The sequence below is a fragment of the Botryllus schlosseri genome, chromosome 5 (assembly GCF_051294905.1).
Source record: "Botryllus schlosseri isolate E-star chromosome 5, Bs_hap1, whole genome shotgun sequence".
Taxonomy (NCBI): Eukaryota; Metazoa; Chordata; class Ascidiacea; order Stolidobranchia; family Styelidae; genus Botryllus; species Botryllus schlosseri.
In genome coordinates, this window is record NC_137240.1 from 1,073,063 (window position 1) to 1,090,985 (window position 17,923).

Consider the following 17,923-nt stretch of genomic DNA (forward strand, 5'->3'; position numbering starts at 1 on the left):
CTGAAAATGCTGCAGAACTGCATATAGTGTGAAACAAATCAAACTTGGTTTTACATTCACTTGCCATTCTCGTACTTATGAGAATGAACCTGATATGGGAACTGAACTTGGTTTTTGTTGTATGACACCTCCTCATTTGGAATGTAGCCTAATTTCCAAGTCTTTGGCAATTCATTAATTCTAATTATAATCTAATTTGGAAAAGCTGAACATTTTTAATTGCCCAACTCTGCCCCTGATGACAGGAACCCTAACTCCGGAAGAATTCAGCGTGACGTCATCAATCGGAGATAAAGTCGTTATTCGGATGCTCAGCAAAAACTCGCACCAGCTCGGAGGAGTCCTGTGGTACAAAGACGGACATATTCTGGATCTGAGAGAGAATCCGAGAATATGGGATGTAAGACGAGGACTGAATCTTAATCGCAATAATCCGTGGATAACTAACCTACGAATGAATGCGAAACACGTGACTGCATGGTTTGGCAAACAGCGAGAGCTAGCAATTTCTGTCAACATTGGTATACAGAGTGACACGGTAATGTTATAACTTGCCAAATTTATTAAATCTGGTCTTGCACGGAAGCTACTGCATCTATTTCGAAATTCCCCCTAAAAGACAATTGGCATGCGACACATGAGCATGTGGGTTAAATTACGGGTTAGGGGTAGGTTAGGGTTGGATTTATGGTTGGGTTAGGCTTTAGGTTAGGATATATATATAAGGGTTAATTTCAGGGCTATGTTTCGGGTTAGGGTAAGTTTTTGGGTTATACAGTCACATGCTGAAGTGACGCATGCTGATGTGTTCCATGCTGGGCTGTCGTTTTCCATTGTGTTGCATGCTCATATGTCGGGCAACCGATATGTATATGAGTTTATTGTTACTAATTTTATCCCGACTTATCTTTCTTGTTTTCAACAATCCGAACACTTTGAATCTTCGCTTAAATTGACTATATTACAATCACATGTTGCGGTGTTCCGATTGTTCGTAACAATTCTGATTTCTAGCCAGCTCTGATTTGTGCAGTCATATGTTGAGAAGGGATACCATATGTCCTCTTTTAAGAGAATTTGTCATCTTTTTTCAATAAAAGAGAAATGTCCTCCGAGTATGCCCAAATGTGGTCTTTTATCGCAATCCGTCCTCTCTTTTTGTTTGGAGTGTTAGGCGACTAGAGACGACTGAAAAGGATCAATTCACCCAAAAGTACACGTGAAAACCGGCTTTTTCTAGAACTATGCAGCGATACCCATACACGTTTCTCATTTTGATGTACATTTTTGTAACTTGTAAAATTGTGCTTTTTTTCGGCAAACCGAATGTTGACCATCTATTCATGTAGGGTACTTATCTATAGATAGCTCAGTGTTCAGCTACATGCTGAGCCCTAATCAGGTCATAGTATGGTTTGGAACGAAATTCCGGCATGAAATATTGAACTTTACAGGTATGGTATGGTTCGGTATGGAATATGAAAGTATTTGCAGGTATGGTCCGGTATTCAAATTATCATATCATAATATACAAAATACCATACAATAATATGCCCGTGCGCCAATAAAGACGATGACTGACTGTTCATTGCGATATAGGTTGATAATTCTCCGAACTTCATTGTTATAAATGTGATTTTGTTTAGATTGACGGAGGGAGATCTCTCGTGATCAGTTCCATAATCGAGGGTGACTCTGGCACTTACATGGCTCACTATGCACGCGAAGAGAAGATTCAGGCCGCGGCCACAATCCTGCACGTCCGAAGTGAGTGTCAAACAAAATTTCTTTGCTGAAGATTTGCGAGCTGCCATAAGCAGCAATAGACTCGGTAAACGAACATTATGTATTTTGCCGACTTCTACCTTAGGAAAGGGTGCAAATTAGGCGAGGGATATTTTCTCGCACAAAATGTTGCTTTTGCACCCATACTAATGGGTAAAAACGAGTCAAATACAACAATTCTTATGGGAATATAATATGTAACCAGTGGTATACAGTGGGTTCTGCTTATGTCAGCCACCCTCTTTCACCTGATCGGGGTGGTACACTCAAACATCTCACTGCACTCCTGGGATATACTTTTTTTTTTCTAAAAAACCCTTCTCATCTTTTTCTAATTGTTTCCAAATCCATTTCAGAGTGCTCAGAACTGTCCTGGTCCGCGGATTGCACGCAACGTTGCCCCGTTTGTGAAAATGGAGGGTCGTGCAATGAAATCTCGGGCGAGTGCATTTGCCTGCCGGGGTTCCGCGGACAACATTGTGAGATAGGTGAGACGAACTGACGTTATCCTTTTCCTATTGTCATAAAAGTTACATATTTGAACGTACGACATCATTCATACTGTTATGAAGTCATAATGAGTTACACTCGACGCCTTCAGAATCGAATCACTCGGGTACCCTACATATGAGATTGCGACATTGGGCACTTGAGCATGTAACGCTTGAGTATGTAGGTTAGAGTTAGCGTTAAGGTAGAGGTTTAAAAGTTACGTGCTAAAGTGTCGCATGCTCAGCTCTCGATTTACGTTGTGTCTCATGCTCAAATGTTATGCAACCCGAGTAACTTTCCCCTGTTTTCAGCCTGTCTGCCATCCCATTTCGGACATGAATGCGAATACCAGTGCGCGGACGCTGGCATGGGAGGCACAACTTGTAGCGGAATCCAGCTCTGCTCGACCAGCGGATGTTTCTGTTTCAACGGGTGGGGTGGGAGCGACTGCACGGAAGGTAGAGAACGCAGCACAATACGCAACACAACACACGTTGCTACAGAATTTTGTGTTGCAGCCTGCGCACTGAACTACCACGGGTCCGGTTGCAAAGAGAGATGCGATTGTATAAACGGTGGAAGTTGCGATCTATATCAGGGATGTATCTGCACTGCCGGATTCTCAGGCACTTTCTGTGAGATTTCTCAAAATGGAAGCGACAGCACAGTCGTTGCGAGGTAACCAAATTGATGCGATCTGATGTCACACTCCGACCGATGAGCCGAATCGCCTCATCGATCTGCGATAATTAAGCCTGGCATGTTACGACAAATAGGCAATTAGCAGTGCAAGCCAATATCAGCGATTACCAAGTTAGCAAGATACCCTCTTCTGCTTCTTTGCTTATGGCATAGCTATCAAAGTTATTTTACATCATCTTCTTAAATAGGCGGTGTGGAGTTTCTGACCAATTTTAATAATCAGCCATAAACTATATACAATATACATAAATTGAATATCATTAAATTACTATTCTTGCTGTAATGAGTGTCTCGACTTTGAATGTAAGATATCGCCGAATCCATGAAGACGAAATCCGGTTTTGAGATACCAATGCACGATTTCTTTCGCAGTAGTTTTTCTCCGGAACTGACGCCCGGTTCGACGGAGACGCTTCCGGTGATCACGGAAATCGTGGCTGATCCTTCATGGATGGTGAGTGTGGCGTCATACTAGTTTGTCGAAGTGTATAAAACGGCATCCCCTCGCAGGTAAACGAAAGACAGAGGGTGAAAATCAACTGTTCGGTGTCAGGGAACCCTTCTCCTGGACATGGTGGGATCATTCTCAAGGTCAGCAGATTATACATCGTTAATACAAGCCTGGTGGAAATAAGTGTATTTATTAAATTTCCACCGCAGCGTTGGGTGCAAACAAAGCATGTAAGCCAGGGGTTCTCAACCTGGGGGCGCGCCCACCTTGGGGGCGCGGGAGGCTCTCACGGGGGCCGGGAAATTTTTGTCAATTTTGTCAATGTCTGTATAAATTGTGACTAAGCATGTGTTTCACAACCATTCTGAAGATACGATTATTGAAGATTAAACTTAATTCGTATTCTAGAGAGCTTAACAAACTCAAACTTCAGCAGTCGCGCTCAACGGAGTATAGGCTGACTTCAACTTCATTTGAGCAAATTGTTGATATTCTTTGAAGATTTAGAGAAATTCCCACGTGCAAGTCATTCATTACTTTATAGCTTTGGCAGTAGCCCAAATCTATGTGCGCTAGGTAGCTGTTGTTGATAGCTGGCGAACTGCACTGCCTAAGACAGACTTAGATGCAATGTAAGTTGCCCGGTTTCGACATCAATAATTTAATTCATTCCCAAAACTGGTCATATTAAGCATGGCAAGACAGAACGACGCCGTGCTCTCTGTAGTCACTAACCCGCATCAGGATTAGTCTCAATGCAACCTACCTTGAAATTAATTGATGTCCTTTTCATTGTTTTTTTGTTAATTTCAAACAAGTTTGGGGAAGTTTGTCAGCAATGTAAAAGACTAAACAACTGTAACGCGGATTCAAAATTGGCGTAAGATATACCTTATGTATACTATATTATATCAGGGGTGGGCAGCCCGTACGGCCGCATGCGGCCGTAGAAGGGAATTTGTGCGGCCGTTGACGCCTAATTCAATTAGTATGTGTTGGCAGCCGTAGACATGCAAATTGCAATTACGAATTCACTCCCGAATTTTCGAGAGATTTTATTTAATCTTGAAATTTTCTTCGCGCTCAGCGCAATTCAACAAGACTTCATTTTTCGATTTTAATGCAGTAGCGCCCTTCTTAATTGGATCAGGAATGGGAATCCTCAAAAAATAACAATTCATTCGCGGCGCTGAAAAATTTTAGCGCATCGCGCCACAATATGCACTCCCAGCAACTATTCATAACATTGCCATGCACTCGCGATTTCGGTGCGTACAATACGCCGTTGTGAAAAGTAGAATAGTCCGGAGTTCACCGGGAATGGATATGGACAGTTTACCATAGGCATTTTGCGTCCAGATCGTTCATTGCGGCTATGCTCTGGAATGCGGCCTTAGGCTACATAAGTAATCGAATTGCGGCCATGATTAGCAGGAAGGTTGCCCATCTCTGTATTAGATGATGTGCTCTTTTTGACAAGACGATCAATGTCAGGGGGGTCAGGGGCGCGCGATTGTTTTGACCATCGCCAAGGGGGGGGGGAGTGCGTGTAAAAAAAGGTTGAGAACCGCTGATGTAAACACATGGATTTCCACTATAATGTGGGGTGCAGAGAATGTAAAAACATCGGTGGAAAAGAGTGACTGAAAAATATGTCTATTTTCCATTTTACATCATAGAATTAAATCGGATGAACGGTACCAAATTTTGCTTTCAAACCCTTCCAGATCGAAATTAATGAAATACATCAAAAATTATGGTCATTGTTCCAGGAATATAATGGTTTCTGTTTACGTTCAGGGCTACCCATTTTTTTACATAAATTATTGAGGGGGTTCTTGAAAACGGAACCACCGACACCTCTATGATGTATCTCCATAAGAATTGTTGTCCTACTCATTTTCAATCACTGGAAAGGTGTAATGCACAATTTCGTGCCTGAAAGAGCCGTTTACCGCATTTGCATCATACGATATGGTGAAAATCGGAGGAATACACAATTTTCGTTTACAGCGCATACAGACTTATAACGAACATGCATTCGCTTACAGTGGCACAGCGGACAGACAATTGAGCCGACCACGACAAAAATGTTTAGCGCACGCACCACTACGTCAACTTTCGAGCACGATATGACGACATACGCAGGTCCGTTTTGGTGCGTCGCGAAAACCAGCGCGGGACAAACGAAGAAAGAGTTTAATTTCACGATACCAGGTTCTGGATTTATATTTTGGGAATACTTATTTCCTTTGTAATTCATATCATAACAATATGATGACCAGAACGCTCGAAAACTCTTTCTTCCTTCTTCGAGGTTTGATCGTTCTGAATGATTAGCTAACTAACCTACAGATCGACGCAAAATATACGATTGGGCATTTGGGCAATAATATATCTCTATCAATTTCTGGTAGCTTCGTAAACAGACTTGGTAATGCTATAGCTTATGAACCTAGTGCATATCTTAGGCCTATTGAAACTGGTTTTGAGCGAAAAGCTACTGTCGCGCTGATTCCGAAATTCTAAATCGTAATCTGGTCAGGGCACTGCAACTATCTCCAAATTGCCACTGAAAGTCGGAAAATGGCATCGTTTAGAATAATTGGGGCGCCTCAATACAATTACGGGGAAACTGATCCATTGCGCCGCACTGGATTGTTCGCAGCAATGCCGACTTGGCCCAACCCCCTGAAAATTGTAAAAATCATCAATTTCACTGAAAAAGGACCGCGTACATTGTACATTGTACAGCGATACAGTCGTGTAGATTTAGAGTTGAAAAATTTAAAACAATATGTTATATATGTTTATGGCTTCCAGAAAAGGTATCACACACCCCATGGTTGCGAACCCCAACCTAATAATGACCCTATTTTATATTAAATTCTTTTTGCAGTGAAGCCGAAACCAATGAACCCCCCCGAAGCTTTGAAGAAACAGCCGAAGTTTCTCAGACTGAAATTGAACAGCTACCCGTTCAAGGGGGACGGACCGATTGTCCGAAAGTTCTTATTGTACAAGAAAACTAGGACGGCACTGCCGTTCGAGACCTTTCAAGGGTAAGGAAACCATTGACTTTTTCTCGGGGCACCTTGTAGTAATGAATCGAGTCATACTCATGACTCGAATTGAGCCGCAATCTTTCGGTGACTCGAGTCACTTGACTCGTATCAGTTTCTTAAACATGGAATACTACTCGATTTCACTAGACCATTTTTATTATTATTATATTCTTTATTCACAGAAAAACTGGTAAATACACAAATAATCCGGGGAGCAACCTGCCCCCAAAGGAAAATGACGAGATTGGAGTAAATTTTTCAAATTTCAGTAATACACTCAAATTGTTATTCGTATGCAATACATGAAGAGGTCAGATTAGAGAGTTGCTGTAGATTAGGAATTGGCAAGGGTTACAGAGTAGAGGTAGAGATGATTGAAAATGAACAATCAAAATTACACAAATTATACTGTGATTTAACGCGCACAAGTGTAATTGTAGTCCAATTCGAGGATTTGCGAATAATATGCACAGTGCCCAATAACGTGATCTTTTGGATCATGTCGAATCGAACGTTACCCGGAATCTATTGAATATGTCTCATGAATATTTTGCCTAAGACTTAGTATTATTAGTATCGTTTAATAATATATTGATGTTATGTTGCTTATAACAGGGCCGTTCTTTTGCACCACAAGCCCATGAATTCCATCAATAACACTAGCTAAATACCAAATACAATATAATTCAGTGGATAGGTGATTGTCAATAATTGTATACGTCGACGACTTGACCAGAGTTATGTAATACATTGACTCGACTTGCACTCGACCAAGTAATATGACTCGAGAGTAGGACTATAGATTACTGACCTACCGGACTCGGACGGCCAAAGCAGGTATTTCATTGTAGCTTCTAAATCTTGTAAAGTTACCACATTATTGGTATTTCTTCTAGGAGAACTGGTACTTGAAAAGTATACGACCAAGAACTGATAAGAGTGAGAAAAAGTAGTATATTATGGGTTCGAGTTCATTGAACATGATTTGAACTCGTAACTAAACTTTGAACACAATGAATCCAAAATATCAGAGTAGCTAGCAATTTCCTGGAAATTACAATAGCTTGGTTTCCTGTGTGTCAGCAACAATTGAAACACAGTGCCAATGTGATCAATCAACATTCAACATAATGTAAATCAAATTGCCGGTAAAGAAAGCTCATTCGCGACAGAATGTCTAATATAGCTGGCGGTGCTCGAGAAACTACACGAGAATATGAAGGAGATGACCTGATTGCTTCTTACCACGATATCAGACCAGATTACCCGTCTGAAATACAACAACAGATATTAGAACGCGTGAAAAGACGACAATTCATGCTCGATGTTGGATGTGGTGGTGGAAAATCGACTGGCTTATTCCTTGATGATTTCGAGAATATTCTAGGGATCGTCGTCAGTGAATCGCAAATAACGTATGCTCAGCGCAATATCAAGAATAGCAATGTTACATTCGAAGTCGTACACGATAACTTGTTACCTGTTGACTCAAATGGCGTGGATTTGGTTTTTTGCGGGGCATCTTTTCATTACTTGAACGCGCCGACGTTTTTTAAACAATGCGACCGCGTTCTACTACCAGGCGGAATACTGGCTTGTGCCATATACGGCCTTGATGTGGTGAAGACCTTGGAAGGGAAGATGATTAGCGATTGCACGCCAGGTTCAAAGATGTGGAAACTGCGTTATAACTTCGGCACCAACTGTCGCACGCCGGGCGGGATCCGCGACGCTTATCTGGATAAATACGAGAGTACTTATCGCTCGTTGAAAAACCCCACGAAAGAGATGCTACCCTTTGCTGAAGTAGACGCGAAATATACGACGCAAATGTTCGTTGATTACTTCTCCACAGTGTCTGGATATATGAACAAGGTTTTCGAAGATCCCGAAAAAGACCCGCTCATGCTGTTACGCAGGGAACTAACGGAAATGTTAGAGGGTGCCGGCATGGATTGCGAAGACGACACAGAATTTATCGTTACTTTTCGGTTCACTGCGATGGTAGTCGAGAAAACCGCATACTTTGGATTTGCGTAAATGGTGTCTATAACTCTATAGCAACGCATCTGTTACAAAAATGATACATTTCAAAGCAATTGTTCTCTTGATGACAAAACGATGAGAGATTGCAATGAAACGCGCGGGGCGAATACATATACAAGCTGTCCAGTGTCCAAGTTCATTTCTCATCGTGACGTGTGGTTTAATGCGTACTATATGTTGATGTTAATTTTCACATTCCTTACACCAATCCTATATATACTGTGTAATCATCCATTCCTATATATGTTTTTGATGGTGTTAATTCCATCAGTAGCGATATCGCAGACAAAAATATTCGTCACGAGCTTTACGGCCTTCATAATGGCTTTGACTGGCATTATTATGTCATCACAAACATAACGCATTAATTTGTTTAATATGTATCGTTCGTGTGGAACTAACCGAGGCTCCGTGCGGTTTAAAGCCCGTTTCACGCATGCCTGAATTCGGGCTAATTTGGGATTGAAAATCTGAGTACTTGAGCGCTGGTCTTGTAATAAAAGACGTTCTTTGCGCTATGCTGGTCGACTCGTTCGTTGAATTTTACAAATCGGAAAGGAAGGCTTGCTGTAATTTTGCATACTACTAAATGCACAAATATTGAACATGCAGTCGAATGTTTAATGGAAGTTGGCAGTGCCGAACTCATATGCTGAAAGGAGGAATGATGCTTGCGGAAAAATGAGGATTTTCATTTCGTAAATGTCGTCGAAATGGCAAAGAATGAACCAACTATGCAGTCTTCATTTATCACCCCGTCTATAAAAGTAGCTTGCTTTGAATTTATATCCCGTAGTATTCGATTTTGTCCTTATTTGATCTTATTTTCAACAATTACAATACTTTTATGAGTCCTCACTGTTGCGATGTTTGTGGGGCATCTGTCACGTTTAGGGCTGCATGGGCAAAATGATTTGAGTAAAGGCTGCTCGTATCTGAATCGAGTGTTGATTTTAATGATTCGGGTCGACTCTAGTCTAAAGATGTCTTTTCTGCCACTTACCAATAATAGTTAATTTATCAGCGATCATTATAGCTTCGGTACTATTTTGAGCTATGGAAGATTTCAACCGCGATTCGTGGTATCGCAGCATACGACACATATCGTACACACCTACGCACGTTACTGGAAATGTCATATCTGAGACGTCGTAATCAAATCACATCTTTGTCAAAAGGTGAAAATAGCGGATATAGCGGGCGTCTTTTGTTTCCGGAATATGGCATCGCCTTGTTAATGATATGGGGCGTCCTGTCTGTCAAATTACAATATTTCATGCGCAAGGTGTTCCATACAAGAAAGCAGCGATGGTACAGAGGCCACAAGGGCTGCCTGCGATGTGAAGACCCCAGTAGCCAATTTAGCAGGGATATCTAGAGTTCTGATGGTCCATTACGTGCCAGCTGGAATTCGTCCGTACGCTACATAAATAATCGAAATGCGAGAATAACAAAAAGGTTGGACACACCTGCATTTACGAGTAGAGGTGACCAAGCTAGTCAAGTAGAAGTGACGACGTAAATTCACAATCAAGTACAAGTAGAAGTAGCGATTTCTAAGTGTAGGTAAAGTCGAAATATAAGTATTAGTCGACACATGAGTGAATCGGAGGCATTCCCTTCTTCCAAGCAGAGTTTGTCAAAATGAGTTGGACTCCATCTGAACTCGGGACCGAACAGTAATAAGAAACATTATGACTTGGACTCGGACTCGAGTCTCAACGCTACGCCTCGGACTGGACCCGTTGCATCCTAATTTAAACATCACACGGTGGTTAATTGAAAATAAATCGGCTTGGTGTCAAAACCAGGGTTATAACCAAGTAACAAGGTTCCGAGTCACAAGTCAATTTTACTTTTATAGCTTTGTCTAGAACAGTGGTTCCCAACCTTTTTCGAACCATCGCCCCCTTTTCAAGCTTAACACCGATCATCGCCCCCCCCAGATGAAAAATGGGCATACAAACTGTAATCACATGCGGGTTGACTAAAAAAAAAGGTCATCTTTCTCCGCTCAGAGCTCAAAATAACGTTTTGCTCTCCGCATTGCTAGGTGGATCACTAAAAAGAAAAAAGGTCAGCCGTTTTGTCGCGACATCGCCCCCCTATCGCCCCCTTGGCTAATTTCGCCCCCTGTCGCCCACTTTGTCCATTTTCGCCCCCTATTGCCCCTTCGTTATTTTCGCCCCCCTGTACCGCAAAATCGCCCCCTGGGGGGCGATATCGCCCACGTTGGGAACCACTGGTCTAGAATCAAGTCGAGCCATTTTCAATTCACCGTCCATTAAAGTCTGAATCCAAGCCAGGCCGCAACAGGTCAAGTCCGAGTCATATTGTTTAATGTTCAGTATCGAGTTCAAGTCAGGTTCAACTCACTTCTGTAAAACTCTTGAGTGACATCGAAGTCCTCGGATTCTTATATACTTATTTTTCTCATTCCAATCATGTTTATCCAATCAGATAAAAGACCGTTCATTGGCCTATTTTTCAATTATCGATCCTGGTATACGAGATTTGAATAAGTCATATCGAATGTCTCGAGTCATATGAGTTGGTCGAGACCGGAATCGAGTCGATTTTCTTATAAATGAAAAATGACTCGAGTCAACGAAAAATTGTGACTCGACTGACTCCAGTTGATCGCTGTCTAGCGTCATTACAATCCAGGTCAAAACTGAGAAAGGCAAGTTGACTTGTGATTCGGAATCTTGAGCCTTGCGGGTTACAGCCTTGATCTTCTCGATTCACCGCTGGAGTTGATGGATCAGTTTGTTTTTTCCAGACCTATCGAGAACGACACTGTCATCTTGAGAGATCTGGATCCCTACACCGACTACACCTTCCGTCTCCTTCTTGCGAGGGAGGGGTCGCACGGGATGGGCTATCCCGGACCCGAGGCCGTCATAAGGACATTTTGTGACTGTGAGTCGAATTGTGAAGAGCAGTGGTTACCAACGTGGGCGATATCGCCTCCAGTGGGTGATTTTGACAAAAAAGGGGCTTAAATAGTAAATACCAAAGAGGACGATTGGTGAGCGATAGGGTGCGAATGTGTTAGAACGTCTAGTGCGATATATTTAATTACCACAACCAAAAATTGCATGCAACGACGGCTTATTCTGATTATGACGCGAATCCTTAATCCAATCGAAGTTACATTATGGCATCCTCTGTTGGTGGGCTGCCAGTAAAACTGCACTCAAGCCACTGCAGAAACTACAGCATAAAGTACTCCGAATCATAGCTAGGGCCCCAAAGGGGCCTGGCTGCCCATCCAATAAGTCGCTGCTGAAGAGATTCGGCGTCCTAAATAAAGAAGATATGCGGAAACTAGAAATCGCCAAGTTTATGTATCAGTTTAAATGCGGTCGTTGCCCCGAATATTTCAATGACTTCTTTACCTCGGAATCAAAAGCGCACAAGTACAACACACGCGCGTCCACGTCGTCCAAATATCATATGATCGACCGAAAAGATCATCGCTCTATCAAATATGCCGGACCTGATGTGTGGAACAGTATCCCGTCGGCCATCCGACAGTCGACGAGCATGTCCACATTCAAGTCGAAATACAAGCAATTACTACTAAATAAATACATTCCATCCTCAAGATTACCGGACCACGACTGACCTATCGATCTCGCTTCCCATGACATGCCGCCCTATTTCTTGTCGCTTTCTTTTTCTATACTATCTTCTTTACTTCATTCAGTGTGCATGCCTCCTCTTTACATCGCCTAGGCCAAGGTGGGTGTCAGATTCCATAGACAACCTAGTCGCTTCGACATCTTCCTTTCTTTCATTGTATCGCATTTTTTGTGGTGTATTGAACTGATAAAATTGCTAATAAACCAATGATGATGATGATGATGATAAAGGGGACTAAAAAAGGTCAATCCAGCTAAAAGTAGCCACAGAAACCCGTTTTCCGAGTCCCGTCTACACAAAATGACCTTTATATTTTAGCTAATTACCCAGCAATTACGGTTAGGTGGAAAAATTTCATTTTTATATGTCCTTTTTTCGGGTTCGTAAGTATGGGGAGGGGGGGGGATTTGTGTCGAGATTAATAAGGGGGGAGGCGAAAATGGTTGGAAACCACTGGTGTAGAGCCTGACTACTCTGTCATTTTAGCAATTACCTAGTTTCTTAAGTTTAAAATGTGCTTAGTTCATTATAGCTCTCATGCAATATTTTAGTCATACAAATTTAGTACTGCATAACTATGTACAAAATACAGTAAAGATGAGGCATTAGCAAAAGCAATAAGTGAGATACATTTATCGTTCTGTCAGTCAGAGCGGTCGAGAGAATCGACATATTTTAATTTTCTTGAACGTTATTTAAATCCTGGTTCCAAATTGATGATAGCGAGTCGAACGTCTTGGTGAAAGTTTTCACTGGTCGTGCAAATGCAAAATCGATTCTTTATAACGTTGATGAGAGGAAAAACTGACTCGCAGTTGTAAGTAGACCCCAACATAGTGAGAAATTACAATGCTAATTTGTGGCCCGGCAGTTAAGTAGCCCTGGTAATCAGGACGAAAGTCTCTACATCACTTGCATTAACGCAGGGGTTGCCAAAGTAGGTGATTTTTGGGGATGCGGGGAAAGAAAGTGTTTAAGTAGTGGTATGCAGGCTTAACTGCTTGAATAAGTGGAGACAACTTACTTCAATATTATACGGAAAAGTAGAAGGATCACCTTATTGATGATCTCTAGTATTTGGAGTGGTGATACAGATATATTGAGCTTGATAAGGGGGCGATGAGTCAAAAGGGGGCATTACCGCTCTTTCATTTTTTCAAATCCGCTTAATCTAACCTGATTCTCTCGCAGTCCCCCGGAGAGCTCCAACCATCCAAAGCATTTACGCCAGAAACGACACGATCCTTTTCGTCTCGTGGAAACTGCCCCCGGCGGCGGACATCCGCGGGGAAGTGACGGGATATCAAATCAGCTACAGGCTGCTCGGTGAGAATTCAACATCAGCTCGGTCGCACGAATGTGAGGTCCTTAAACCATTGGGTGGAGCCAGAGGGGGTCAGTGGTCAGCAGGGATGGCCACAGTCCGTTTCAGGAGCCGGATCCGGAGCAGGATTTCATCGATTTTTAACGTAGCCGGATTGGATCCGGATTTTGAATTTGGGCTGATGGTCGGATTTTAGCCGGATTTTTCTATTGAAATATGGGTATAGCATTGTTTTGGCAGGATTTTTCCGGATTCCGAATTGGACATTCACCAGCCGGATTTTTTCGGACTCCGACCATCTCTGGTGGTCAGTGGTCAGTAACAAAGTAGTTCCAATTTTTTAGGTGACCTTTTTCGGCAAAGATACTTACTTTTACACTTTGGAGGTACGGAACTACAATATAAAAATGAAAAAAAAATCTATTCCTAAAGAATTTTACCCGAATATTTTCGGCAGACACTCGGTCACTAGTAATCGTCGGCAGCTATAGTAGCGATTTGGAAAGAACATTGTACATCAAAAATCGTTTAAAAAATCTCGTCGCCTCGATTCTTCGAAATTTCAACTCTGGTTCCAACTCACAGGCGAAGATCCCAAATGGACCTGGATCACGCTGGCGTACAGCGACGAATCTTCGACCACCGTGGCCAATCTCATCCCGCTGGGAGTGTATAGCGTCCGGATCCGGTTACGAAACTGCGCCGGATACAGCCCAGACTCAAAAGAAGTCCGGGTCACAATGGGTCGACTAGGTGAGTGATGCAGATGCGTTCACGAAGAGAGAGGTGCAGAATTTCGATATAAAATTGAAAAACGTATTCATATTGAAATAAAATAGAATATTAGATGTGCTAGACCACTCATTCTTTCATTTGTGTGCCTTTGGGTCGACTTTGATCAAAATTCACCAACCTATAGTTTTTTTATACCATCTAAAAATAGTGCATTCAGCTTGAGCCATCTGTTTGCCTCGATTGTCCGACTTTTCATGCATGTGAGTCATATTTGGTGAAACCATAGTGTCCTATATGGTGTCGACACAAGCAAATCTCACGGCTCAGTGAAATTGTATCACGTCACAATTTCCATTGGGCTACAGGCAATTTGACGGTCATTTTTGACCGGCTTGCCGAGCATTAAATTTGGTAAAACGTGTATCAATCGAAAGCTGACTCTGCACTGATTACGAAAATATAAATTTTATTCCGCTCGTGGCCCTGCAACTCCCACAATCAGCCTCGAATTTTTCATTGTTATGGAGATTGGCATTGGGACGCAACAATGCTGTCTGGCGAAACGAGAGAGTAGCTCATGACGCAACAATGCTGTCTGGCGAAACGAGATAGTAGCTCAAGAAAAAAAGAGCCAGAAGGCATTGTTGCGTCCCAATGCCAACCAGACGTATTATGATGCTTATGTCTTTCATACTATGTACCGTACATGCATCTTCTTTACATTGCCTAGCCTAGACCCTGGTGGTTGTCTGATTTCAAAGACTCTACTCCAATTCGTTTCGGTATCGTCCTATCTATTAATTGTATCGCAGTCTTGTGTTGTTTTTAAATGATGAAGTTATTAATAAACTGATACCCCTGACAATTGTCAATCGAAAATATTCGGGTTTATTCAATCAATCAATCACATCGTTGAGTTATATTTTCATCTGAATAAGTCACCAACTATGTACATTGCGATAAGACACAATGCGATGTAATGAATAGACAGGAGGATATCGAACGACACGCAGTTGAGATCTTTTTAGACTGACATCCACCTCGGCCTAGAGTGCCTGATGTCATAGTTATTTTCGATGTTGATCTTTTTGAAGCCACGGCGCTTTCTAGTTCTTTCCATTCCTTGTGAGTGCTTTCTTTCGTCGGGTCTTGTTTCATTATGAATATCCTGTTGTATTTGCATATGTTGCTTGTAACTGTCTTATTACTTTGCAATCTATAGAAAAACCTGCCGGACCCGATATTCGCTCGGTCAACATTACATCTAGGACAGCGTACTTCAGTTGGGCTCCGCCCCACAACGCCAGGCCCTACACCATATCGGGATACGAGGTGCGCATGTTCCAAGAGTTTGGAAAACTAAAAATTTCAGATTTCCAAATTAGATTAGGATTAGAAAGATAGCTACACAGCTGTTTTCCAAATTTCGTTAGAATTAGAATTGTAGCTACACATGTTTTTCCAAAAATATAGAATTCGAATTGTAGCAACACAGCTATTCCCCAAATTAGATATTAGAATTAGAATTGTAGCTATACGCAGCTCTTTTCCGAATTAGAATAGAATTCGAATTGTAGCTAAACAGCTTTTTCCAAAATTCGAATTCGAATTGTAGCTACACAACTATTTTCCAAATTTCGTTAGAATTAGAATTGTATTTACACAGCTTTTTACAAATTAGATTACGACAGGGTTGCAACCAAGTCACAAGGCTCAGAGTCACAGGTCGACCTCACGTTTATAGGTTTGACTCAAGTCATGTAAACCCACTTTTTGTAACTATGTTTGGTGATATCGAATGGTTCGCATTTATAATATACTAATCTTCCTCACTTTTAGCAGTTTCTGGTCGCGTTTTCAAATGTCAGTACCGATAGACGAAATATCAATAGCGTGATGGCTACTTTACTATTCTTCGGAATTACAACGAAATGTCGGTCTTGGCCGTCTCTGTCTCCAGTCATATGACTTGGTACTAGTCATTTGCAATGAATCGAGTCCAAGTCGAGTCAATTCACAGATTTGCTCGTGCCGATGAATTACGGAATATGCAAATAACATGGAAATTGACTTATATTGCGAGTTAGGAAGAAAGTCAACAGAAAAATGAATTTCATTTCATGTCAAATCAGAATTCATTCACATATTAAGAGAATGGTAAAAGCATTTCCTGAAAAACTATAAATTACAATAAAATAACGATGAGAGCACATAGAAACGCTGGACAAATTAGATTGAAATTATACTCGGCAATTCGCTCTAAATAGTATAACTAGACGGCAATAACTATCTAGTTCTCCAAGTCCGGATCTTAACATAGTCACCGAAAGGCTTTCTGTTCAGTAGATGAAGAACCACTTACGAGAAGTAACACTTTTTCAGATTTCGTTGCGAGAAATGAACTCGAATGGGGAAAGTACGAAGCGGAACGTATCGGACGTAGAGTTCGTTACTAGAGACCTGGCGCCGTACACCAAGTATCGTTTCAAAGTCCGAGCCTACAACCACGAAGGACCGGGAAATTACAGCGACGAGGAAACATTCCGGACGGACGAAGCAGGTCAGCTATCCATATACGGATGTCCCCAAGAAAGCACTTTGAAAATAAATAAAATTGTCATTTCCGCACAGCGGTTGAAGAACACTGACTTATTCGACTTTCGATTGTAAATTCAAGGGGAATAATCCTAATTTCAGCGCCGACCAATCCTTCGAACTTCAGCGTGACGCAGATCACCGTTTCCTCCATTCAACTGTCCTGGGGCACCCCCGTCCGTCCTAACGGGATAATCAGGGGTTACGAGCTCAATTACACATCGCAGGGCCAGCCGTGGAGAGCCGTACAGCTCGGGCGGGTCAACGAGTATACTGTTCAGGTCAATTTTATATTTTATTTATGCATACACACTATCTGGGTAGCAATTCTCGTCTTAATTGAGGACACAACTACTGGAATTGTAAAATCAGTGAAACACCCATAAGTTCAATAAAAATGTAGCAATCTTTCTGAAATTTTGACCCAATGTGTTTTGGTGGACACCGTAACTTTGATAAATTCATTGTATTTTGTGATTTTGAGACTAATTTTTACCTGACAAGGGAAAATATCGGTTTAATTTTATTTATTACGAAAATTATTCTACCGCGCGTTACGCTTCTCTCCGTGACACCGCTACTCCTGTTTTAGAACTTGAAAGAATTCTACGAATACGAATTCAAAGTTCGCGCCATCACGATCGAACCGGGCGAGTGGACGGCGGCCGTGCTGCAGAAGACGATGTCGTCTAGTGCGTGTGTGTGTTCAGAATAAATGATTCGAACTTCATTCCTAATCCACGTTGCAGGCCCGTTGGAACCGCCCAGGATCATTGCAGTCTCGAATCAGTCTCCGAAATCGGTTTTATTTCGATGGGAGCCACCGCATCCGTCCGAATACGTTCATCAGATCGTGTATTACAAAGTGTCTTATACGGACGACATGAGGCAGAACATCGAACACTGGGATTCGAAGGTAAATCGTGATGCTGTGATAAACGCAGACTTGTACAAATTACCAATCCAGATAGTTGATGGTCAACTAACTACCGTTTTTTGAGTATTTCTAGTTGCGGATTTGGAAAAGCAAGTAGTTCTAGTTCTAGCTTCATTTGAGCATTAAAATGTCCTCAGAACAAC

General features: G+C 41.9%; 1 protein-coding gene across 4 annotated transcripts in view; it reads left to right on the top strand.

Annotated features, from left to right (window-relative positions):
* The window catches only part of LOC145438547 (angiopoietin-1 receptor-like), a 47,017-nt gene that overhangs the window by 20,163 nt on the left and 8,931 nt on the right, over positions 1-17,923 (top strand). For 2 of the 4 annotated variants that reach the window (XM_080315883.1, XM_080315881.1), the window contains exons 4-20: positions 246-400; positions 1,647-1,767; positions 2,142-2,273; positions 2,589-2,735; positions 2,796-2,955; positions 3,352-3,433; positions 3,490-3,570; positions 5,482-5,647; positions 6,330-6,492; positions 11,324-11,463; positions 13,381-13,515; positions 14,099-14,266; positions 15,471-15,580; positions 16,631-16,808; positions 16,946-17,124; positions 17,436-17,535; positions 17,593-17,759. In XM_080315883.1, coding sequence (XP_080172009.1) covers positions 246-400; positions 1,647-1,767; positions 2,142-2,273; positions 2,589-2,735; positions 2,796-2,955; positions 3,352-3,433; positions 3,490-3,570; positions 5,482-5,647; positions 6,330-6,492; positions 11,324-11,463; positions 13,381-13,515; positions 14,099-14,266; positions 15,471-15,580; positions 16,631-16,808; positions 16,946-17,124; positions 17,436-17,535; positions 17,593-17,759 — 2,384 coding nt within the window. The other 2 variants (XM_080315882.1, XM_080315885.1) reach the window with 2 other exon arrangements.